Raw genomic sequence first — 24,810 nt, 5'->3', positions numbered from 1 at the left:
CATGGCCAGGTGTGGTGCACACGCCTGTAATTCCAGTACTTGGAAGGCTGGGACAGGAGGATCACAAGTCCTCAGCCAACCTCAGCAACTTAGACCCTCAACAACTTGATGGGGCCCTGTTTTAAAATAAAAAAGGCTCGGCTGTAGCTTGGAGGTAGAATGCCTCTGGGTTTAATCCTCAGTACCGAAATAGCAATAATAAAATTAAAAAGACTAGAGGTGTAGCCCAAAAGTAAAATGTCCCTGGATTCAATCTGGAACAACTATAACAGCCCCAGCATGATCTTCAGAACCATTCCCTCAATCCTAACTCAAAGACTGTCAGAGAAGTCAATCGCGCTTACACCAACATTTATTACCCTGTGTGCTAATAAATAAACCTCGTCTGTGCAGAGAAGAGCTGTTTAGCGGTTCCCATTGAGATTCAAGAGTCTATTCAACGTGTACCATGCTCATCAAAAACACCACAACACATCTTAGGCAAAAAAAAGAGCTTAAAAATAGTTTACAAAACACATAAATGTGACTTAAGTCCCTGGACTACCATAATTCTGCTATAGTTTTGTACAATTACTGGTTTGTTTTTTTGTTTGTTTGTTTTATTTTGTAGTACTGGTGATGGAACCCAGGGGCATTTACCCCCGAGCTCCACCTCCAGCCCTATTTTTTAGTCTTTTTTTTTTTTTGAAACAGGGTCTCACTGAGTTGTGAAGGGTCTCACTAAATAGCCGAGGCTGTCCGCAAACCGTGATCCTCCTGTCTCAGCCTCCCAACACCTGATTTACAATTACTGTTTTAAAGAAAATAAGCAGAATGCCTACCTGACAGCTGGCTTTCCCTCATTCGTGTTACAGACCATACCCTTGGCCAGCCACAGAATGCTCCTGGTGGGCAGGAAGCCCTTGCAGCTGGAGTGCACAGCAGGAAAGACCTGGGGCCTGACCCTCATGTCTGCGCCTGCTAAGGCCAAGCTCCTCTGAGATCTCAGGGGAGTTGAGGGGAGCTGCTTCCTGAAGGTTGGACGGCTCAGATCTGCGCTTCTCGGTGGTCTTTGGTGATGAGCACCAAACCATAATTAGGGGAGTCCCAGCAGGGGTTAACCTTTGAGAAGCTGTTGGGCAGTGGTGCAGGTGGTCATCGTAGTTCTACCCCTGTATTGCACAGCGTCACTGAGGGGAATGTTGGAAACCTTTGCCTCAGGATCAGAATGAGCCTGGCTGGCAGGTGGGCGAGGCATCTACTATTTGGGCTTCAGTCTCTGCAAGTCCTGCTGTTGGGGAAAAGCTTTATCCTGGCAATTCAGGGTCTTTCAGACACTATTTTTTTTTTTTTTTTTTTGCAAAATCCGGGTTCTCACTCTGCTTTGGAGTCATGTGCCTTTCTTTTGGAGTGAGCTATTGCTTGGTGGCAAGGGGCTCACCCGTTGCTTTGGCTTCATGCACAGGCTATCGTGTGGCAGGCCATCCTTTGGTCTTGGTGCTCTCGGGGCTGTCACTACCCTGCATGTTCTCCATGCTCACAGGCTGGCATCCTTTCTTTCAGGAGGCTTCTGCACACCAGCTCCAGATGTTCAACTTGGGCCCAGGGACACAGTCCTTTTCCGCACCCTATGTTTGGAAGGGTGAAATTTTTCAAGGCATGTGCTGACACACGAACCGTTTCAGTCACAGCTGTCCAGCTGTCAGGTGCCAAGGTTATGGGGGGACTTCTTTAGAGGGGCTCATACGGGTTTTAGGTGTGCCATGGTAGCACCTGGTAGGTATGCCAGCAAAGATGGGGCTCAAGACTGATTAGAAACCTCTATATCGATGCCAATGATTTGGGGGGGGCAGTACTGATGTTAAAACCCAGGGGCATGCTGCCTCCGAGCCATGCCCCAGCCCTATTTTTTATTCTTTATTTTGAAACTGGGTCTCACTGAGTTGCAGAGAGCCTCACTAAGTAGCTGAGGCTGTCCGCGAACTGCGATCCTCCTATCTCAGCCTCCCAAATGCTGGGATTACAAGTGTGCGCCACCACGCCCAGCTCATATTTATTTTATTGGTGCATTGTAGCCATACATCTTAATGGACTACAAGATGGTAGAGGCATACATACACACATCACTCATTTAGCCCTTCCCCAATTCCCACTCCATTCTCTCCCCTCCCCCTCCTTATCCTGTCTGGTTTATGTGCTGGTACTGGGAAATGGCTTTGGTACTAATTTTAAAATGTATTGGAAAATAGAGCTGTGCAGACACTCAGGCAGGGAAGGGAAGCAGCAGAGTTCCTGCACCAAAAGTGATTAGCAAGAACACAAAAGAGAGGTAGCCCAGGGCCTTTGTTTTTTGTTTTGTTTTTGTTTTTGTTTTTTGTGGTACTGAGGGTGAAACCCAGAGGCTTTCTACCTCCGGGCTATACTCCCAGACCTTTTTTTTATATTTTATTTGGAAACAGGGTCTCACTAAATTTCTGAAAGCCTCACTAAGTAGCTGAGGCTGGCTTCGAACCCGTGCGATCCTCCTGTCTCTGCCTCTCAAGCTCAGGGATTACAAGTCTGGGCCACCACGCCTGGCTGGGCCTTTGTTATATTAAAGACAAGTTTGCATAATCACTTGGCTAAAACTCCCCAAGTACCAGGAGGAGGATACAGGCCTTCTTCAGAGAGGGCAGATACCATGGCATCTCTGACTTTGTTAACCACTGGAGACAGGTGCCCACACCTACACCTACAGGAAAAGGGCTTTTGGTCAAGCTGGGTGTAAGATAGGCACATCGTCATAATCATATCAGAAGCACCTAGTTGGGTCAGGAAAACTATTGGTTAAGCAAAGATGGGAGATAATCTTTATAAAAACTGTTCTTTGTTGAAAAACGTCAGCGTCTTATTTTCTAGACACTCCACTACATTTCTCTGATGTAGTGCTTTAATATTCTGTCTCTTCTTTCTACCTTTGTAATAATAAATATTGCTTAAGCTTACAGCGAACAGTTCTGGCTATTTCTTTTCCTTTTTTTTTTTTGGTGGTACTGGGGCTCCTGGAAGCCCTTCTACCTCCGGGCTACACTCCCAGACCTATTTTATATTTTTATTTGGAAACAGGGTCTCTTAAGCCAGCGAGGCTGGCTCCGAACCAGTGCGATCCTCCTGTCTCCGCCTCCCAAGTGCAGGGATTACAAGCGTGCGCCACCACGCCCGGCTATTTCTTTTCTTAAAATAGCTAAGAACAAGAACCCACAGCTCCATCTCACACTGGTACAGTTTGGCACCCACATGGGGCTCCGTTACAGTTTGGCACCAGTACAGTTTGGTGCCCCAACGTGTGGCTCCATCTCAAACCGTTACCAACGTGGGACTCCATCTCATGGTTACAGCTTACTGATTGACTTTGATATGCTTGTAAATGTACATCAGGTTCATTCAGGAATTTCCCTCTTCCCCCTCCTATCACTCTCAGATCTCTTTTTTGCTTCTCTATGGTTTCTCCTTTTATTTTTTTTATTTTGAAACAAGGTCTCACTAAGTTGTGGAGAGCCTCACTCAGTAGCTGAGGCTGTTCTTAAACCTGTGATCCTCCTGTCTCAGCCTCCCAAGTTCTGGGATTACAAGCGTGCACCACTATGCCCAGCTATAAAAATGCATTTAATACCTCTAACCTACCAAACACCCTTGCTCCACATCAAATTACACTGTAGAGAACAGGTCATTTCCTCTTGTATTGGCATGGCTGTCCAGTAACTGCGGCTCATTACCATTGCCTAGCACTGGAAGCATCCGCCTTTTGTGCACAGATCTGAAGGAGGAAGCCAGGCATGGAATGCATGCCTGTAATCCTAGTACTTGGGAGGCTGAGACCAGATGATCTGGGAGACAGGAGGATCACAGGCTCAAGGACAGCCTCAGAAAGTTGCAGGACTCTCATCAATCTAGTAAGACCCTGTTTGAAAACAGAAATAAAAATAGGGCTGGGAGAGCCAGGCATGGTGGTGCACGCTTGTAATCCCCGCGCTTGGGAGACAGAGACAGGAGGATCACACAGGTTTGAAGCCAGCCTCACTGGCTTAAGAGCCCCTGTTTCCAAATAAAAAATATAAAATAGGTCTGGGATTGTAGCCCGGAGGTAGAAGGGCTTCCAGGAACTCCAGTACCACCAAAAAAAAAAAAAAAAAAAAAGAAAGAAAAGGGGGGCTGGTAGTGTGGTTCAGAGGTAGAATGCCCCAAGTTTCAATCCCCAGTACCACCACTACTCCCAAAAATATTGAAGGTGGCATTTCAAAATTGTTTTTAATCTGGCCCCGCACTATTAGCTGGGTGTCCTTGGGCAAATCAACTGCCCTTTGAGATGGCTTCATCTGAAACATAACAGGTTTGAGTTCACTTATCTAAAAATCACTCCAAGCCGGACGGACGTGGTGGCGCACACTTGTAATCCCCGCGCTTGGGAGGCTGAGACAGGAGGATCGCACAGATTTGAAGCCAGCCTCAGCTACTGAGTGAGGCTCTCAGCAACTTAGTGAGACCCTGTTTCCAAATAAAGTATAAAATAGGTCTGGGAGTATAGCCTGAAGGTAGAAAAGCCTCTGGGTTCTGAGACACACACACACACACACACACACACACACACACACACATCACTCCAAATGCAAAAGATTCAAAGAATCTATATTCTTGCAGTAGCTTAGCCATTAAGCATTTAAAGCCTGGTTGGTGTTTAGTGCCCAGTGGATTACTCACTATTTCTCTCTCCCGCCAGCAACTGGGCAGAGCAGGAGTGATGCTGGGAAATAGCTCATCTGGTCTGGTCTTTAGGGCTCAAGAGCCTGGCTGTGTGGTTGTGGGGCCTTTGGAGAACCACCAAGATTTCACCTAATTCCAAATTCTGTGACTCTCATCTATATAGTCTTTTATAAAAATATATCAAGAGGCTGACTTTCATGGTATTAAAAAAAATACACCCTTAAGGCTCACATTTTGCCTCTGTGATGCTGTGAGAGGTACAGGATGGGGGCGACAGAATGGAGACATCAAGATACAGCTTTTTTTTTTTTTTTTTTTTTTTTTTTTTGGTGGTACTGGGGATGGAACCCAGGGGCCTTCTACCTCCGGGTTATACTCCCAGACCTATTTTATATTTTATTTGGAAACAGGGTCTCTTAAACCAGCTGAGGTTGGCTTCGAACCTGTGCAATCCTCCTGTCTCAGCCTCCTAAGCGCAGGTATTACAAGCGTGCGCCACTTGCCTGGCTCAAGATACAATTCTTGCTGGACTGAGAATCGAAACAGTCAGGAATCTATTGTCCACCATCTTTGACTTGAGGTCTATCAGGAACGCTTGAGCGTTCTCACGGATCTCTGGAGGTTGAGGTCAGACTAGCAGTATGCAGACAGACTTGCTTCCCAGACACCAAGGTGTTTGCAGGAGGAAGTGCACACTGGTGACACAGACACATGCCCACTTCCCACTTCAGAACCCACAGTGTGGCGCAAGCTGTTGCCCACAGATACACACAGAGACCAGGAAGGAGGAGCTCACGCCCAGGCGCTCTACACACTCGCCTAATCAAATTAAACATAAGAGGAATCCCAATCGGAAGGATTCGGCGAGAGTCGGGAGCAAGTGGTAGTAGGATGGCATGGCGATTGGGCAGGATGGCTCCTGTGTCTTGCCTTCTGGTGGGGAGAGAAGCCAGTTGATGATGGACAGCAGGGTGCCTCGGGCCAGGGGTCCCAGGAAGGCCCTTGTGGGCTTTGCCTGCCTGGTCCTCGGGAAGGCTTTACTGGACTCTGACCTCACTCCTTGCCTGCTCCCCCGTGAGGACAGGCCTTTGGGCAACCCTGCCAGACAGCCGGTGCAGTTACACCTCTGCAGAGCTTCCTGTCTGCCTCTGTGAGGGCCATTTCCTTTTCACATATGGAAGAAGTAGGAGTGGAGGTGTGTGTTGGGGGTGAGAAAACAGACAGAGTCTTAGCTTTCTAACAATGTGTTTAAGAAGGAAACAGATTGACTCTTTTCCTTTCTTGGGTCTTGGACACCTGGGGTGTCCCAATAATTTCACAATAGAAAATAGATCACATGCATCCCTGGCCCTTAGAGAATATGCTCCTCATAACCAGTTTGCTGAACACTTTAAACCCAGATACATTGTTAGTAATAGTAGAGTGTGTGTGTGTGTGTGTGTGTGTGTGTGTGTGTGTGTTCCTTTTTGCACTGCTAAGGATTGTACCCAAGTACTTGTGCATGCTAGACAATTTAGGTTCAGGGTCATTCTACCACAGGGCTACAAGCCCAGCCCTTTTATTTATTTTATTTTATTTATTTATTGTGGTGCTGTGGGTGAAACCCAGGGGCATTCTACCTCTGAGCTACACCCAGCCCTATTTTTTATTCTTTATTTTGAAACAGGGTCACACTGAGTTGCGGAGGGCCTCACTAAGTAGCTGAGGCTGTCCGCAAACTGAGATCCTCCAGTCTCAGCCTCACAAATGCTGGGATCCAAGCCTGTGCCACTACGCCCGGCTTTTTTTTTTTTTTTCTTCCCCTTTGGCAGTACTGGAGATTGAACCCAAGGGGCCTCACTAAATGGCTGAGGCTGACTGCAAACCTGTGATCCTCCTGTCTCAACCTTCCAAGTACTAGGATTACAAGTATGTGCCACCATGGCCAGCCCCTTTTAAATTTTTGAGGCATGCACTCCTTCTGCCTCAGCCTCCTGAGTAGCAAGGATTACAGGTGTGGGCCACCCAGCCTGGCCATATTTTTTTAACTTTTTTTTTCTCATTATAAAAGAAATCTAAGCCGAGCTACTTAGTGAGGCCCTCTGCAACTCAGTGAGACCCAGTTTCAAAATAAAGAATAAAAAATAGGGCAGGGGTTGTAGCTCGGAGGTTGAATGCACCTGGGTTCCATCCCCAGACCCACATAATTAATTAATTAAAAATAAAAGAAATCTAGCCAGTCATGTTGGTACATTGCTTGTAATCCTAGTACTTGGAAGGCTGAGACAGGAAGATAGCAGATTCGCAGCCAGCCTCAGCTACTTTGTGAGGCCCTCTGCAATTTAGCAAGACTGTGTTTCAAAAATAAGGAATAAAAAAATAGGACTGGAGGTGTAGCTTGGAGGTAAAATGCCTCTGGATTCAATCCCCAGTAATGCAAAGGAAAAAAAAAAAAAACTAGCCATGGTAGCACATGTCTGTAATCCCAGCACTTGGGAGGCTGAAACAGGAGGATCAAGGTTTGAGGCCAGCCTCAGCAACATAGTGAGATTCTCAGCCTCCTGTTTCAAAACAAAAATAAAAAGGGCTGAGTTATAGTCTGGTGAAAGAATGCCCCTGTGTTCAATCTCCAGTAACATGCGTGCACACACACGCGCGCACACACACGAAATCTGTACTTATAGTTTTATTTATGTTTATTTATTTATTTACTTGGTACTGGGGATCGAACCCAGAAGCATTCTACCCCTGAGCTATACTACCAGCACCTTTCTTTTTTTTTTTGAAGCAGGGTCTCTCTGAGTTGCTGAGGCTGGCAAGAACCCACTATCTTCTTGTCTCAGCCTCCCAAATACTGGGATTACAGGTGTCTGCCATCACAGTGGGCAGTACTCACTGTTTAAAAATCAGAAAATACAGGGGGAAATTATAGAAAGAAGTTATCCTTTATCCTTTCACTAGTCAATAATCACTTTTTTTTTTTTTTCCAGTACTGGGGATGGAACCCAGAGGCATTCTACCTCTGAGCTACACACACACACACACACACACACACACAGCCCTATTTTTTGTTCTTTATTTTGAAACAGGGTCTCACTGAGTTGAAAAGGGCCTCACTATGTAGCTGAGGCTGGCCATAAACCATGATCCTCCTGTCTCAGCCTCCCAAATGCTGGGATTACAAGCGTGCACCACCACGCCCAGCTCACTATTCATAATTTGAATATTTTCTTCCATGATTTTTCCCATAGATATGCACATATGCATACAGCAACTCACGTTCTGCCCTTCTCCCTGAGTGTCTAGCTCACAGCTTTCCGTGTATAGATGCATACTGCTGTGTGGATCCACTGTAAGGAATTAAACCTGACCTCTATTATTGGACATTTAAGTTGCCACCAACTTTTAGTTCTTATAAATAATGCTGGTTTCTCTGTCTGTGTTCATGTCCCTCTCTAATTATTACCAGATTAATTATTACGGAAAATGATTCCCAGAAAAATATTGCCAGATGGCTTTTGATCAATTATGAGCCCCGCCAGTGTGGCAGAGGGCCTGTTTCTACACACCCCCACCCAGGGTAGGTAGGAACAGACTTTTAACATTCTTACCAGCCTCTCAGATATTGCACTGCGTGTCTTAATTGGCAAGTTTTGATTATTTGTAGGATTGACTATATTTTTATGTATTTATTTCTTGGTCATTAGTGTTTCTTATAAGTTGCTTATTTATATCCTTGCCTGCTTTGATTGGATTGGACTGTTTACTTCTTTGTGCTGCTGGAGATTGAACCCAGGGGCCTTCTCCCTCCAAGCTACACCCCTAGCCCTTTTTCTTCTTGGTTTGGCACAGGGTCTTGCTATGTTGCTGACAGTGTCATCACGTTGCCGACGCTGGCCTACCCGTAATCCTCCTGTCTCAGCCTCCGGAATACTGGGAACACAGGCATGCACTGCCATGCCCCCGTGACCATTCACTTTTCCTTGCAAGTATCCTTTTAGTATTACATATTTTAAGCCAGACGTGGGGCACACGCTTGTAATCCCAGCATTCCAAAGGCTGAGACAGGAGGATCGCAGTTCAAAGACAGCCTCAGCTACTACTTAGCGAGGCCCTTTGCAATTAAGTGAGACCCTGTTTCAAATAAAGAATAAAAAGTAGGTCTGGCTCTGTAGCTCAGAGGTAGAATGCCCCTGGGTTCCAATCCTAGTACCACAAAAGAAAAAAGTATTACATATTTTATTTTTATTCTGCTGTTTTTTATTCTTTTTACCAGATCCTCCTATCAGCCTCCCAAAGGCTGGGATTACAAGTGTGCATCACCATGCCCGGTTCTTATCTCTTATTCATTATTTTGATACTTTAAATTTTTACACATAAATTGTATGTGTGTGTGTGTGTGTGTGTGTGTGTGCATGCGCGCACACACTCATGTGTTGGTGGTGCTGGGGATTGAACCTAGGGACATTCTGCCCCCGAGCTACATCCCCAACACTATTTTATTTTTTATTTGGAAACAGGTCTCACTAAGTTTCTGACAGTCTCACTAAGTTGCCGAGTCTGGATTGGAACCTGCGATCCATCCCCAGACCCGCAAAAAGAAAAAAAGAAAGAAAGAGTAAAAACTAGGGGTGGGGTGTAGCTCGGAGGTAGAATGCCCCTGGGTTTTATCCCCGGTACTGCAAAAAAAAAAAAAATCTTCATTCTAGGATCCAAAAAATATTCACCTACATTTTTCTTACCTTTATAGCTTTTTTTTTTTTTTACATTTATATGTATAACCTATTTAGAATTTATTTAAGTGAAAAATATAAGGAAGTGATCCAGACTTAATTTCCTTTTAACCTGACATCTCTGTCATTTATGAACGTAAACATTTTTTGCTTCACTAATTTGAAACATCCCATTTACCATGTACAAAATCCCTGGAGATTTTTAGGTCTATTTTCAGGCTCCGTTCTGTTCCACCAATTTGTCTTTTCCTGTGCAGGTATCTCCCTATCTTAATTATTATTGCAGCTTTTAATAATACATTTTAATAACTCGTACTGCAAATGCTCACTTATTATTTGTTCTTCTGCAAAATTTTCTTGGCAAGTTGGGCATGTTTATTCTTAAAAATGAACTTCAGAAATAATTTTGTCAAGTTCAAGACAAAGGAGTTCCTATGGTATGTTAATTTCATAGGTGAATTTTGTATAGAATTACTGTACTCACACCAGGAGTGTTCCACGGGAACCGTTTCATTTGTTAATTTTCTTTCATGGCTTTCTTCCCCCAGTTCCAGAACTTTCTTTTTTAGGCCTTTCTTTTTTAGTTTCTAGAAACTATTTGAGACAGGAAGATGGGTTCACCACCAGGCTCGACTACTAAGTAAGGCTCTCAGCAACTTAGTGAGACCCTGTCTCAAAATACAGAACGAGCTGGGTGTGGTGGCGCATGCTTGTAACCCCAGCATTTGGGAGGCTGAGACAGGAGGATCCCAGTTCAGGGACAGCCTCAGCTACTTAGTGAGGCCCTTTGCTAAACTCAGTGAGACCCTGTTTCAAAATAAAGAATACAAAATAGGGCTGGGGGTGTAGCTTAGAGGTAGAATGCCCCTGGGTTACATCTCCAGTACTGGGAAAAAAAAAAAAAAAAGCCTATTACTCTTTTGCAAACATACACTTCAGGGGCATTCTACGTCCAAGCTATATCCCCAGTGTAATGGAGCCCTACCGTTGGACGCCGTAACTGTAACGGTGTGAGATAGCAATGTGGGTTCTTGTTCTTAGCTAGTTTAGAAAACATAGTCAGAACTATACTGAACTATACTGCTGCAAGCTTAAACAATTTTTATTATTGCAAAGGTAGAAAGAAGGGACAGTGGAGTGCCTTGAATAGTACAGTTTTTATAAGGATTCATTATCTCCTATCTTGCGGAACCAATAGAAAGTCTTTCTATCTGCTCCTGATGTAGGTGTGGGCCTGCCCATTATCTCCAGTGAAAGCCTTTTGGTATGATTATGAGGATTTACTATCTTCCATCCTGCTTAACCAATAGATTGTCTTTCTATCCTCCTGATATAGGTGTGGGTCTGCCCTTTATCTCTGGTACAAGCCTTTGTTACAACCCAGATGTGTTACTTGGTTAAAGTCAGGGGTCACATGTTATGTGCCTCCTTTGAGGAAGGCCTGTACCATCCTCTGAGTCCTTGGGGGAGTTTTAGCATTTCTTTTTATCTCTGATAGAAGTTATTTAGTATGTAAACTTGTCTTTAAAATATGAAGGCCCTGGGATACAACTCTTTTGTATACTTGGTTATCACTTTTGGTGAGGGGAACTCTGCATTATAACAAGCTGCTTCCTCCCCTCCCCTGCCTGAGTGCCTGCACAGCATCCAGGCCCTGACTGCTTTTTATATTTTGAAATTAATACCAAAGCAATTTTCCAATACCAGCAACATTCCCCATCACCCAGCCCTATTTTTTATTCTTTATTTTGGAACAGGGTCTCACTGAGCTGCCAAGGGCCTCGACTGGCCGCAAACTGCAATCCTCCTGGCTTCTCTCATTTATTTTTATTTTTATTTTATTTATTTATTTATTTATTTATTTTGCGGTACCAGGGATGGAACCCAGGGGCATTCTACCTCTGAGCGACACCCCCAGCCCTGTTTTTTTTTTTTTTATTATTATTCTTTATTTGGAAACAGTTTCTCACTGAGTTGCAAAGAACCACACTATGTAGCTGAGGCTGTCCAGGAACTCTGCTCCTCCTGTCTCAGCCTCCCAGATGCTGGGATTACAAGCGTGCGCCACCACGCCTGGCTTTGTCTTCTCTCAGTTCTGATCACACTCACTGGCACATCCTGGGCCCTGGGCTGTGATGCTCGGCTGTGCTTGTGCGCTTTGGGCTTAGGAGTGCTGGTTTCACTGGTACCCTGCTGAGGGAGGCTCAGATCTCTATCTTTTACCCCTCTATTTCCCCAAAATCTATTTTGCACCTATCAAGGCCAAGGTTGTGTGCGCACCTGGACCCGTTAAAATGGGGAAATAGCCAGGCGTGGTGGCGCACATTTGTAATCCTAGTACCTGGAAGGCTGAGACAGGAAGATCCCAGGTTGCCTCAGCCATTTAGCAAGACCCTGTTTCAAAATAAGATAGCTGAGGGGTGTGAGTTGGAGGCAGAAAACCCTGGGATCAATCCCCAGTAACAAGATTGGGGGGCATTATTTTATTTTTTATCTTTGGTACTGATGATTGAAGTCAAAAGCATTCTACCTGGGAGCTACACCTCCCAGCTCTATTTTATCCTTTATTTTGAAACAGAGCCTCACTGAATTGTGAAGGGCCTCACTAGGTAGCTGAGGCTGGCCTCAAACCTGCGATCCTCCTGTCTCAGCTTCCTAAGTACTAGGATTACAAAGATGAACTACCATGTCCAGCTTCATTTGTATTTTAAAACAGTGGAGGGCCTCGCTAAGCAGACCTCAAACCTGTGATTCTCTGTTTCAGGCTCTCAAGTACTAGGATTCCAAGAGTATGCCACCATACACCATAACCGTCTGCCCAGGGAGGAAGCTCCTCTCATAAGCTCTCCAGCCGGGCGTGGTGGCGCACGCTTGTAATCCCAGCATTTGGGAGGCTGAGACAGGAGGATCACGGTTCGTGGCCAACCTCAGCTACTTAGTGAGGTCCTCTGCAACTTAATGAGACCCTGTTTCAAAATAAAGAATAAAAAATAGGGCGGGAGGTGTAGCTCAGAGGTTGAATGCCCCTGGGTTCCATCCCCAGACCTGCCCCCCCCCCAAAAAAAAAGCTCTCTCCCTCCCCATTCTGCTTCTCTTATAACTTACCGGAGGCCCAGGAAAATTCTGGAGGCCCGATCTGTCTCTGCAGTCTTTCTCACACATTTTGTGCAGCGTTCAGTAGCTTTTTGGATCAAGTTTATTTTATACTCTGAACCGAGTCTGTCAGCAAGAGGTGCTTAGCTTGTTGCTGAAAGGGGCCGGGAGTGGTATATAAATACTGGGAGCTCGGAGACACGGAGACACGGGTGCTGTTCGCAGCTCTGCCCCAGTAAGGCAGGGTTTATTGTGTCATTGCCTCTGGGTGTGTTTTCCTGTGAACTCCAGAAATAAAATACTGGTACTTGTCTATTTTTTTCCCCTCTTTCTCACAGGAGGATGGTAACTCATTAATACTAAACACATTTAAAGATTCTCTCTGTGATAGTTGCTCTACCATATGATTTTTTTTTTTTTTTGCGTGTTTTGTTTTGATATTGAACCCAGGAGCATTCTACCTCTGAGCTACACCCCCAGCACTTATTGTTTCATTTAGAAACAGGGTCTCACCAAGTTACTGAGGCTGGCTTTGAACCTGGGATCCTCCTTTCTCTGCCTCTCAAGTACTGGGATCATAGATACGCACCACCATGTCTGACCATAAGGCCGGACATTCCCCTTTGGACCTCAACGCTGATCTGGGGGGTGCCCTGGTTCCCTTGGGGTCATGCTTTTCCCTTTCTCAGTTCCCATCGGCCTTTAGTTCTGCGCCTCCCTTCGTACGATTTCCTCTGCCATACTCTCTTCAGTTCAAACCACGTATCTATCTTTCTCTTTTGTTCTGGCAGTACAGGGGTTTGAACCAGGGCATTCTACCTCCAAGCCACACCCTCAGCCCGTCCCCTTTTTGTGGTACTACGGATGGAACTAGGGACATTCTACCTCCGAGCTACTTCCCCAGTTCTGTTTTTTATTCTTTATTTTTGAAACAGGGTCTCACTAAGTTGCAGAGGGCCTCACGAAGTAGATGAGGCTGGCTGTGAACCTGGGATTCTCCTGTCTCAGCCTCTCAAGTATTGGAATTACAAGCATGTGCCACCATGCCCGGCTTCCCAGCCCTTTTTGTTTATTTTGTTTGTTTTAAACAGAATCTTCCTAGGTTGCTGAGAGTCTCACTAAATTGCTGAGGCTGATCCTGAACCTTTGACCCTCCTGTCTCAGCCTCCCAATGACAGGGATCACTGGGGTGTGTCGCCTCGCCCAGCTTTAGGTATCTTCCTTGATGATGCCATATTATATGCTTGACATTAACTAACATGCTGGGTGTATATTATAGTAGGTTGTAAGTGAATTCTGTGCTGGGAGAAGAGAAGTGGAGGCTTTTCCAAAGGGCTGCAAATCATAGATCTCCAAACAGAGCCCAGCCTGCAACACACCGTTGCCGGCCTTGGGGGGCTGTGGGATCCACCACAACCCGTGATCTAATGTGCCTGGCACTGTGCTCGCGTCACAACCTGCCTGGCTCCTCAAGACATTCGAATGTGTAAACGTTGCTGTACATGGGTAGAGGATCCTGACTGAGAGCAGTAGTCGGCCCCTGTACAGGGCCCAGAGCCCGAGAGGAAATATTTCCTGCTTTGCGGGCTGTTCAGTTTCTGTCACAAATGCCCACCCAACATGGCTTTGGTAGAGAAAGAACAGCCATAGACAATAATTGAACCAGTACGCATCACTGTTTCCAGCAAATCCTCCTCGAGGTACATGAAATGCTTACTATTATTCTTTTGATGATTTCCAGCCATTGGTCTTGGCTCAAGGCAGGCCAGGGGGTGCAGTGTGCTAATGCCTGATGTAGACCAATGACCAAAGTGATCCTAGGGCTTTCCCACTAGCTCATCTCTGTTACATGTTTGGAAACTGTTAGCTCGAGTTACAAACTTTTTTTTTTTTTTTTAAATAGTAGAGATTGAACCCAAGGGCGTTCTAGCTAAAAGCCTCACCCCAAACCCTATTTTTTATTTTTTATTTTGAAACAGGGTCTCGCTAGGTTGAGGGGAGTCTCACTGCTTGCTGAGGTTGTCCTTGAACTTGAGATCCTCCTGTCTCACCCTCCAAGTATGACCTCCCAAGACAGGCTCCACCTCACCCTGTTGAGTTGCACGCTTTCTGAGGCCATCAGAGACTGCTGGCTCTTGGCTTTCGATTCCCTTAGGGGTTCCTCTCTTTTTGGGTCACTTCCAGTATGGGTAAGAATGTCAGGTCAATGACTGCACTGCATTAGAAGAACAGCCAGGTGAGCACACTTGTAATCTCACCCAGTTCTTTGGGAGGCTGAGGCAGGAGGATCCCAAGTTCAGGGCCAGCCTGGGCAACTGATAGAAGACCCTCTCAAAAATATAAAGGGTTGGGGGTGTAGCTCAGTGGTAGAGTGACCCTGGGTTTAAACTCCCAGTACCATAAAAAAAAATAAATAAATAAGCAAAATTTTTAAAAAAGTGTTGAAGCTGGGCGTGGTGATACATGCTTATGATTCTAGTACTTGGGAAGCTGAGACAGGAGAATTGTAGGTTCGAAGCCAGCCTCAGCTTGCTTAGGCCCTCCACAACTTAGTGAGACCTTGTTTCAAAACAAAACAAAGAATAAAAATAGTGCTGGCATAGCTCAGACATAGAATGTCCCTGGGCTCAATCTCTAGTACTGCAAAAATAAAAAAATTAGAGAGAGAGGAGAGAGGAGAGAGGAGAGAGGAGAGAGAGAGAGAGAGAGAGAGAGAGAGAGAGGGAGGGAGGGAGAGAGAGGGAGAGGGATGGTATTGAGAACAATCACAAAATGACAACTGGCTATACACTGGACTAAAAGTGAATTCAATAGGAATGGGCCCTGATTGCACTTGAAATACTACATATGTAAGTTGTCAGTATGAAAACTTAATAGTTGCCCTCTACCTACAGCGGAACAAGGCTTCATGACACCTTTCCACCGAAGGCCACTTCTACAAAGCCATGTTCCCAACACAGGGGGCGCCCTGTTCTTCACCAGTACAAGCCCACAGCAGAGTGGCCTTTTGGTCCATTTTCCCCACAGTGGATACAGATCCCCTCAAGTAAAAAACTGCTTTCTTCATGACTCAGTTGAAAGACGAAGGGCAAGTGCCAGTGGGTAGGCTAAGCGATGTGCCCAGGACTCTGAGAAGACCACCGATGGGGTTGGTCCATCAAACTTTGCCTTCCCATGGGTATCTCCCTCCTCAGTACACAGCAGTGTGTCGGGGTGTCCAGAAAGGAGGAGCCAGCAGAGAGAGTTTTAGGTTTCTTTTTTGCAGTTTATCACCTTATGATTTGTGTGTGTGTGTGTGTGTGTGTGTGTGGTACTGGGGGTGGAACCCAGGGGCTTTTCTACCTCCGGGCTACACTCCAGACCCATTTTATATTTTATTTGGGAGCAGGGTCTCACTAAGCTTCTGGGAGCCTCACTAAGTAGCTGAGGCTGGCTTTGAACCTGTGTGACCCTCCTGTTTCAGCCTCCCAAGTGCTGGGAGTACAAGCGTGCACCACCACGCCTGGCTCACCTTATGAATTCTATCCCTTATTTTACACACACACACACATGCACACACACACACTTTTTTTGGGGGGGGGGGTTACTGGGGATTGAAACCAGGAACATTCTACCTTCAAGCTACACTCCCAGCCCAATTTTCTTTTTAATGTTGAAACGGGGTCTCACTCGGTTGCTGAGTCTTGCCACTTGATGAGGCTGTCCTTGAACTTGTGATTCTTAGCCTGGGATAACAGGTGTCATATATACATACATGCTTGGTTTAATGTAACATGTTTCCCCATAAGATACTTCTTGGAGTTAGAAAAGACTTTGGTGCAGTCTCACTACAGGAATAGCTTAGAAGTTTTCTTCAGTAACCTAATAGCAGCTGAGTAGATTTCGGTCAATACAAGTGAACCTGGTGGATAAACATGTTAAGTACCTACACACACACACACACACACACACAGCCCTCTGTATTCCATGGATTCAATCACTGCAAATCAGAAACATTCAGGAAAAGATCACATTTGTGCTTAACATATGCAGATTTTCCCCCACACCATTATTTCCTAAACAATGCCGTATACCCACTATGTAAAAAGCATTTTTGCATTTGCATTGTGAGGCATAAGAAGAGATTATACGAGACTTGAGCAACCTGAGATTTTGGTACCCAGATTGAGGGAAGTCCTGGAACTGTATAAGTCTGGGCATTGACTGAGTGTCCAGGAGCATGGGGTTGGGGGGAAATCATACATGGCATCATCCTTCCTGCAGGGTCAGCCTGGTTGGGTTGTGACGATCCTCACCTCACCTTGGTCCAGAGGTCTGCAGAACTGAGTAAAAATGTTGTTTATCCAACACAAGTTGCAAAAGTATAGTTTGCAACAAGATATCTTCATGGAGGGTGTGTGTGTGTGTGTGTGTGTGTGTGTGTGTGTGTGTGTGTACGCATGCATGCATGCATGTGATACTAGAGATTGCACCCAGACGCATTCTACCTCTGAGCTGCACTCCAGCCCTATTTTATGTTTTTATTTTGAAACAGGGTCTTGCTAAGTTGCCGAGGCTGGTGGTGAACCTGCGATCCTCCTGTCTCAGCCTCCCAAGTACTGGGAATCCAGGCCTGTGCCACCAGGCCGGGCTCCCCTGGATTGTTGGTGAGAGCACTTTCTCGCAGTTTCTCGGGGCCTGGCAGGGGGTGTTACTGAGCATCATCCCCTGGCTCTCAGGAACCCCAGGCTGGGTGGGATCTCACATTCATTGTTGTGCTGCAGCTTTTTGCTGCCCTGGCCTCTCAGCCCAGAGCTCAGTGAGGGTTTCTACCCAGACCTGCAGCTAGGGAATACAAAGCCACCCGTCATTTTGTCACACTGGGTTTCCCCCAAGAACGAGTAGGTCTACAGGGTGCTGTGCTGGGAGAATGAGCGGTGATGTGCGACTATCCCCGAAGGGCTGGCGTTGGTGACTTTGCCATCTCATCTGCTCCCGTGAGGCCAGTGGTCATCAGGTGACTCAGTTTACCCTGCTGGACACATTCCCCACCTCTGCACTCTGTACTTTCTCTCTGACTTCCAGGAGGGTTAGGACAGAAGTGAGAAAGTATGCACTCCTCACATCAAGGCGTGTCTGGAGGATTCTGTGGACTCAGGAGCCCACATCCTGTGTCTGTGAAGCAGCCGCCCTTGGCTGCACTTGCAAAGGTGCAAAGAGGAAGCTGGCAGCCCCAGAGCAGGGCGGAGACAGCCACTCACAGCTCCTCAAGGGCTCCATCCAGTGTTTGGCTTGTCTGGTCCTTCCAGGGCGTGGATGCACCCCTACCCTGCCATCACCTGGGTCTGGAGGTGGGGACGAGCAGGAGCCTGGTATGCCAGCACACACCTGTTGTGTGGGCAGGGCTTAGCTGTATCCTGAGTGGGATTTGGAGACAAACATTGATCCCAAGGAAAGCAATCAGAAGGGGAGGGATGTGGAAATGGGGCCAGGAGTAAGGGGTTTGACACCAGCCCTGCTCCAAGCAAGTAATCTGAACCCTCCAAGCCTCTGTTTCCTCATCTGTGAAGTGGAGCGACCTTGTGGGGTGCCCTGTGAGAATCCAGCGACATCATGCACCGGGGTCCCTTAGCTCTCTGCCTCACTGATGTGACTGTTTCCTATTCTAATACTAGTGCTTAGCCGGGCGTGGTGGTGCATGCCTGTAATCCCAGTACTTGAGAGACTGAGACAGGAAGGATCATAGGTTTGAGGCCAGCTACTAAGTGAGACCCTGTTTCAAAATAAAAACAAAACGGGCTGGGGGTATAGCTCAGAGGTGGAACACCTTTGGGTTTAATCCCCAGTACCAAAAAAGAAAGTCAATCTGACTAAAATAAGGGCCTTTTTTGGAAGGCAGATTTCATGTCAGTAAAAGAGTGCTTGTGGCTGAGACCCTCAAGCTCAATCAGGCTGTCTTGCCAGGTACGGGGCTCCTGTCGAGGGACTTTTGCTGACAGATGCCGGGTGGCCGCAGCCCTGGGAGCCGGAGGGGAAATGCCTGCTCCAGGTGGGAGGCTGGTTAGACCAGATGTCTCGGTTCCCTGCCATCTCTGCGATGCCAGGAAATTTAGCAAAGAGCGCCTCAGAAAACTCATGAAACCTGCAATTGCATAGAATAAAACAAACAAAAAATTCAGAGGGATCCATTGGGGGCAAGATGCCAGACTTATTTGCTTAGAGGAGAAGATTCCCAGCAATTTCTTACTTGTGTCGGTTTGCTTGGGCTGCAGTAACAAAGAACTAATTTCTATGTGGCCGAAACTATAGAAATCATGTGTGGTAGTTGGACGCTCAAAGTCCAGGTGTGGCCCCTTCTCCCTTACAGTCACACGGCTTCAACCTTCACGCACGGCTGCGTCCTCATCTTTTACAAAGACCAGTCATGGATGAAGGCTGGCCCAGGATCTCAGTCACCTCAATTACCTATTTATTTATTTGCTTATTTATTTTGCGATTCTGGGGACCTCTGAGCTACACGCCCTGCTCTATTTTTATTCTTTATTTTGAAACTGGGTCTCACTGAGTTGCAGAGGGCCTCACTAAGTAGCTGAGGCTGTCCGCCAACCGTGATCCTCCGATCCTCCGGTCTCAGCCTCCCGAATGCTGGGATTACAAGCATGCGCCATCACGCCCGGCTTTCAATTACCTCTTTTTTTTTTTTTTTTTTTTTTTTGGTGGTACTTGGGATGGAACCCTTCTACCTCCGGGCTACACTCCCAGACCTGTTTTATTTGGAAACAGGGTCTCGTAAGCCAGCAAGGCTGGCCTCGAACCTGCTTGATCTTCCTGTCTCTGCCTCCCAAGCGCGGGGATTACAAGCGAGCGCCACCAGTTCCTTGGGATCCATGGGGCAGTGGTTCCAGAAACTCTGTTAGATGCCCAAAAGTGTCCAGATGCATGAGCCTACCATATAAAATTCAAAACGTTAGATTTGCATTAATTGATGCATTTAAGTCTTCTAAATTACCTATAATACCTAATACAGTGTGAATGCTATGTAAATAGTCGCTCTACCGTGTTACATAAAGTCAGCACACATTCAGTACAGGCAGTTTTCCCTTTTCAAATGCCCTCCCTGCAGGATTGGTGGAATCAATTCCTAGAGGTGGGACCCACCCGTGGGGAGGCCTTCTGCAAGGCTGGCCCGAGGTGCTAGAGGTGGGACCTCCGGGGGGGAGGGGGGCTTGAGGAGGGGAGATGCAGTCCTGCCCCTCAGGCTCCAGATGAAGGATTTGTCCTTCGAGCAGCAGGGACTGTCACCCATGGGGGTCTTCAGGATGCCTCTTCCTGTTCTTTCAACTCTCTCCCTTCTCCATCTCCTTCCCAGGTGAACGGCCCTTTCCCTGCACGTGGCCAGACTGCCTTAAAAAGTTCTCCCGCTCGGACGAGCTGACCCGCCACTACCGGACCCACACCGGGGAGAAGCAGTTCCGCTGTCCGCTGTGTGAGAAGCGCTTCATGCGCAGCGACCACCTCACCAAGCACGCCCGCAGGCACACCGAGTTCCACCCCAGCATGATCAAGCGGTCCAAAAAGGCGCTGGCCAGCCCTTTGTGAGCTCCCCCGGGGTGGCCAGGGAGGGGCGACCCCCAGGACAGATCTACTCCCCGGACAAAGGACGGGAAACCCAGACCCACCGAGGCACCGAGGCACCGAGGCACCTACGCGGGAGGCCCCGCTCTGCGGTCATCTTGTGATTTCCCTCTCCCTGTATTGTTTTCCAAAATCACATGGTAGCCTCAGATCAAAGCCAACACCTGGTCCCCATGCAGAGGTGACTCTGACCGCCTCTGGCGGAGGCACATGCTTTGGGTTTGGGGGGATTTTTTTTGTCCTTTAATTTGGGGGGGGGGCGCGTGGGGAGGGTGCCAGGCCAAGACTGGGGTCGGAGCTTAAAGATTCACACTGGTGTACATACGTCTGACTGGGTTTGTCGACCTGTGGTGTCACACAGCCACCCCGGGCCCTTTAGCTTGCTGTCCCTCAGAATTGTTTTCTTACCTTTTAATGTAATGACAAATGTGCTTCCGTTTGTTTAGCAAAACCACTCTCTTGAATCATGTTAACTTTTGAGATTTAAAAAAAAAAAGAAACTCCGTAGCACAGCTGTCTTTATGCAAGCAAGAGCACATCTACTCCAGCATGAGCCGCCATTCTAAAGACTCGAAAACAAAACACAGTTCCTCACAGTGGCTGGGTGAGCAGAGTCCGAATGGACACTCATGGAGACAAGCCTTCGACGGGTGCCGCTAAGTCTGGGACTTTTAAACCTTGCTTTGTTATGACTTGTACTTTTTGAACATAAGCTGCACTTTTATTTTCTAAGGCAGAGGATGAATACGTTAAATACATGCTTTGAGGATAGAAGCAGGCATTGTGTTGGGCACCATGTTATAATCTGCTTATTTTACAGTATCTATGTTTCCCTAAGAAGTCCTGGCAGAGATTCGAGGGCAGCACAGTCTCGACCTGCACTGAAGGAGGAGGAGGGTAGTGTTTCTGAAAATATGGATAAGAACAAACAGAATTTTAACTCTATTAATGTGTCCAAATTTTCCTAGCCTTTTAATTAACATCATCTTCTGTACCATAATGCCACGAAGAGAGGGAACTTTTGGACTCTGTCCAGTGTTATTTGGATGGGCACATAGCAATCAGAGATGCCTATTTTTTTTGGGGGGGGGTTTGGGGGGAAGGTTTGGTGGTCTTCTTCCCATGATGGTACAAATCTTCCACTATCAGGGGCAAGAGTTCTCTAAAAGTAAAGGGAGCTGAAACGGGGGAGAAAATGTGCCCCAACGTGTAGTGAGCGTCAAGGGAAACACCACGATGATTTCAGAGGAGGCTCTGCAAGGTCGTCCCTTTTGGAGAAGGCAGGCGAATGTAACACAGGCACCGGAATCGCCTCGCGGTACCTTTTCCGTCCATCAGCAGCCTCGCCACTAGATTTCTTGTATCTTGGTGTCTACAATGGCCTAAACCACTACATCCATACTATGCCATTTACTGAAAACTTATTTTTTTGGCCTTTACATGGCCATAAAAATGAGCTGAGTTTTCATAGTTAAGGAAAAAAAATTAGAAAAAATAACAATAAAAAGCAAACCTCAGATGAGGGGAGTCAGCAGTGACCGTGGGGGAAATGTTTACATTTTTTTTCTTCAGAAATAACACTTTTCTGGTGATTTTATCTGATATTTAAAAGGGCGCTATGGTGCACTCTCGTTTATCCGTGTGCTATAATGTCGTGTAAACGCGGGGTGCCCACCTGTAAGCGAGCCCACGATTTCGTCCGACACACAACCATTTCTGATTCAGAATCAGGGGGCCCCTGCCGAGGACAGGTCACGGCTGACTCCGACTTCCAATACAACAGCCATCACTAGCACGGTGTTTTTTGTTTAACCAAGGTAGTTGTATTAGTAGTTCTATCAAGAGAACTGCTTTTAACATTAGGGACTGGGAGCAGTCCACGGGCTAAAAAGGAAAGTGTTTTCTCACGAGAAAACATGTCAGGAAAAATAAAGAACACTTTCTACCTCTGTTTCAGATTTTTGAAACGCTTATTTTAAACCAAATTTTCATTTCTGTGTCCAAAATAAGTTTTAAGGACATCTGTTCTTCCATACGAAATAGGTTGGGCTGCCTATTTCTTACTGAGCTCATGGGAAGGCCCTGCCTAGGATGCTCTGCTCCCAGCCTTTCAGCGAGTGAGGAGTTTGGGGTTGCCTAGCAACTTGCTAACTTGTAGAACCGCAGCTTTCCCTCGCAGAGAGAAATGAAGGAAAACAGAGTCAAGTCAGTGAAAGACAATCTTTAGAGTTTCAGGAGTAAATTTGTATGTGGCTTTTGTCAAGCACGTAGACGGATATAAATGTAGCAACTTGTTTAAAAAACAAAAATGCACAATTTACTTCCCAAAAAGAGTTGCTACTTGCCTTTTCAAGTTGTTGGCAGACACACATTTGATATTCTCTTACATGTTATACTGACATAACGTGTACACTCAAGGCTTTTTATTCTTTGTGATACGTCCTGTTTTCCGGTGTCACAAAACAGGAACCAGCATTCTAATTAGATTTACTATCTCAAGATATGGTTCAAATAGGACTACTAGAGTTCATTGAACACTAAAACTATGAAACAATTACTTTTTATATTAAAAAGACCATGGATTTAACTTCATGAAAATCCAGATCCAGGATAGTAATTTTTGTTTACTTTTTTAACCAAACTGAATTTTTTGAAAGACTATTGCAGGTGTTTAAAAGGAAAGCAAAGCTGTTTTATCTAATATTGTAAGTAGCTGTCATATTCTGGGAAATTCAATAGTTTTAGAGTTAAGATATCTCCTCTCCTTGGTTCGGGAAGAAGAACGCCCTTCACCATTGTGGAATGACGCCCTGGCTTTATGCTCCACATCATGCTTCTTTTGAGAATTATATTTGATAGTGATAATTACAGAAAACAATTAGTTTTGTCAGTTTGCAGATAGATTTAGCACAGTACTCATCACTTTGGGTAGATAGAGATGTTCTTTCACAACGGATGAATGGTCTGTAACACTGTAAGATACTGATCTTTACAACTGTTTAATCAGTTTTATTTTTGTACAGTATTAGTGACCTAAGTTATTTTGCTGTCCCGTTTTTGTAAATCAAATGAAATTATAAAAGAGGATTCTGACAGTAAGTATTTTGTACATATGTATATACGTTGTCCAAATAAAAGTAATAAATGATACTGACTTGTCCCAGCCACTCTGTGTTGTAAAAGGGGCACGTTTCGCCATGACAGAAGTTACTTGGCTAATCTCACAGGGCCTGGGGATGAGTGCGCGGGTGGTTTACCTATACCTTCCAGCAGGGATCGTATTTGTATAGATTTGTATGTATTCTTCACAGACCCCTGAGGGGACAGTAGAGTGGAGGCCGCTTGAAACTACTGTATTACCCCATAGGCAAATCTTTGTATCCTGAGATAAATCACTTAAAGAGGTTTTTTAAGCTTGGAACTATGTAGGGTGTGCTAGGAACTGGTCAGAGAATGTTAAGGGAGCCCTTCATACATGATGAGAACATAGATGTGGAAGTTTCCATGTTGGGAAAGCAGAAATGTTATGCCCAGCAAAAACGAGCACCAAAGTGTTTGTAAGGCCAGGCGTGGTGGCAAACACTTGCAATCCCAGCATTTGGGAGGCTGAGACAGGAGGATGGTTGTTCGCAGACAGCCTCAGATACTGCTTAGTGAGGCCCTCTGCAACTCAATGAGACTCAGTGAGAATAAATATTCTTTTTATTTATTTATTTGTTTATTTATTTATTTATTTATGTGTGTGTGTGTTTGTGTGTGTGTGTGTGTGTGTGTGTGTGTGACACTGAGGGTGGAACCCAGGGACTTTTCTACCTCCAGGCTATGTTCCCAGACCCATTTTATACTTTATTTGGAAACAGGGTCTCACTTTGCTGAGAGCCTCACTCAGTAGCTGAGGCTGGTTTCGAACCTGTGAAGTCCTGTCTCAGCCTCCCAAGTGCTGGGATTACAAGGATGCGCCACCACGCCCGGCTTTATTCTTTACTTTAAAACAGGGTCTCGCCGGGGCGTGGGGACCCATGCTTGTAATCCCTACATTTGGGAAGCGGAGACAGGAGGATCGCACAGGTTCGAAGCCGGCTGTGCTGGCTTAAGAGACCCTGTTTCCAAATAAAAATATAAAATAGGTCTGGAAGTGTAGCCCAGAGATAGAAGGACTTCCAGGAACCCCGGTACCACCAAAATAAATAAATAAATAAATAAATAAATAAATAAATAAATAAGTCTCACTGAGTTGCAAAGGGCATCATAGGTAGCTGAAGCTGGTCGTGAACTGCAATTCTCCTGTCTCAGCCTCCCGAATGCTGGGATTACAAGCATGCCATCATGCACAGCTGAGAATAAATGTTCTTTTTTTTTTTTTGCAGGTCTGGGGCTGGAACTCAGAGGCATTTGACCTCCAGGCTACAACCCCTGCCCAATTTTTTATTCTTTATTTTGAAACAGGGTTTCACTGAGTTGTGAAGGGCCTCACTAAGTAGCTGAGGCTGTCCGTGAACCGTGATCCTCCAGTCTCAGCCTCCCAAATGCTGGGATTACAAACATGTGCCACCACGCCTGGCATAAATGTTCTTTATTTATCAAAATAAAGAATAAAAAATAAGGCTGAGTCTGTAGCCCAGAGGTAGAATGCCCCTGGGTTTCATCCCTGATACCACCAAAAAAAAATAGT

The 24,810-nt window shown here is 46.0% G+C and overlaps 1 protein-coding gene across 1 annotated transcript in view; it reads left to right on the top strand.

The window, feature by feature from the left end:
* Positions 1-20,102, top strand: part of KLF9 (KLF transcription factor 9) — a gene marked incomplete at both ends in the record, with an annotated part of 33,074 nt that extends 12,972 nt beyond the window's left edge. The window contains one exon of the mRNA XM_080708365.1: positions 19,873-20,102. Within this exon, the coding sequence (XP_080564491.1) occupies positions 19,873-20,102 (230 nt within the window). The remainder of the gene's footprint in view (positions 1-19,872) is intronic.
* Positions 20,103-24,810: the final 4,708 nt, after the last annotated feature.

Source organism: Muscardinus avellanarius (assembly GCF_963383645.1).
Source record: "Muscardinus avellanarius genome assembly, chromosome: 13".
Classification (NCBI taxonomy): domain Eukaryota; kingdom Metazoa; phylum Chordata; class Mammalia; order Rodentia; family Gliridae; genus Muscardinus; species Muscardinus avellanarius.
This window is presented reverse-complemented; position numbering and strand designations above follow the sequence as displayed.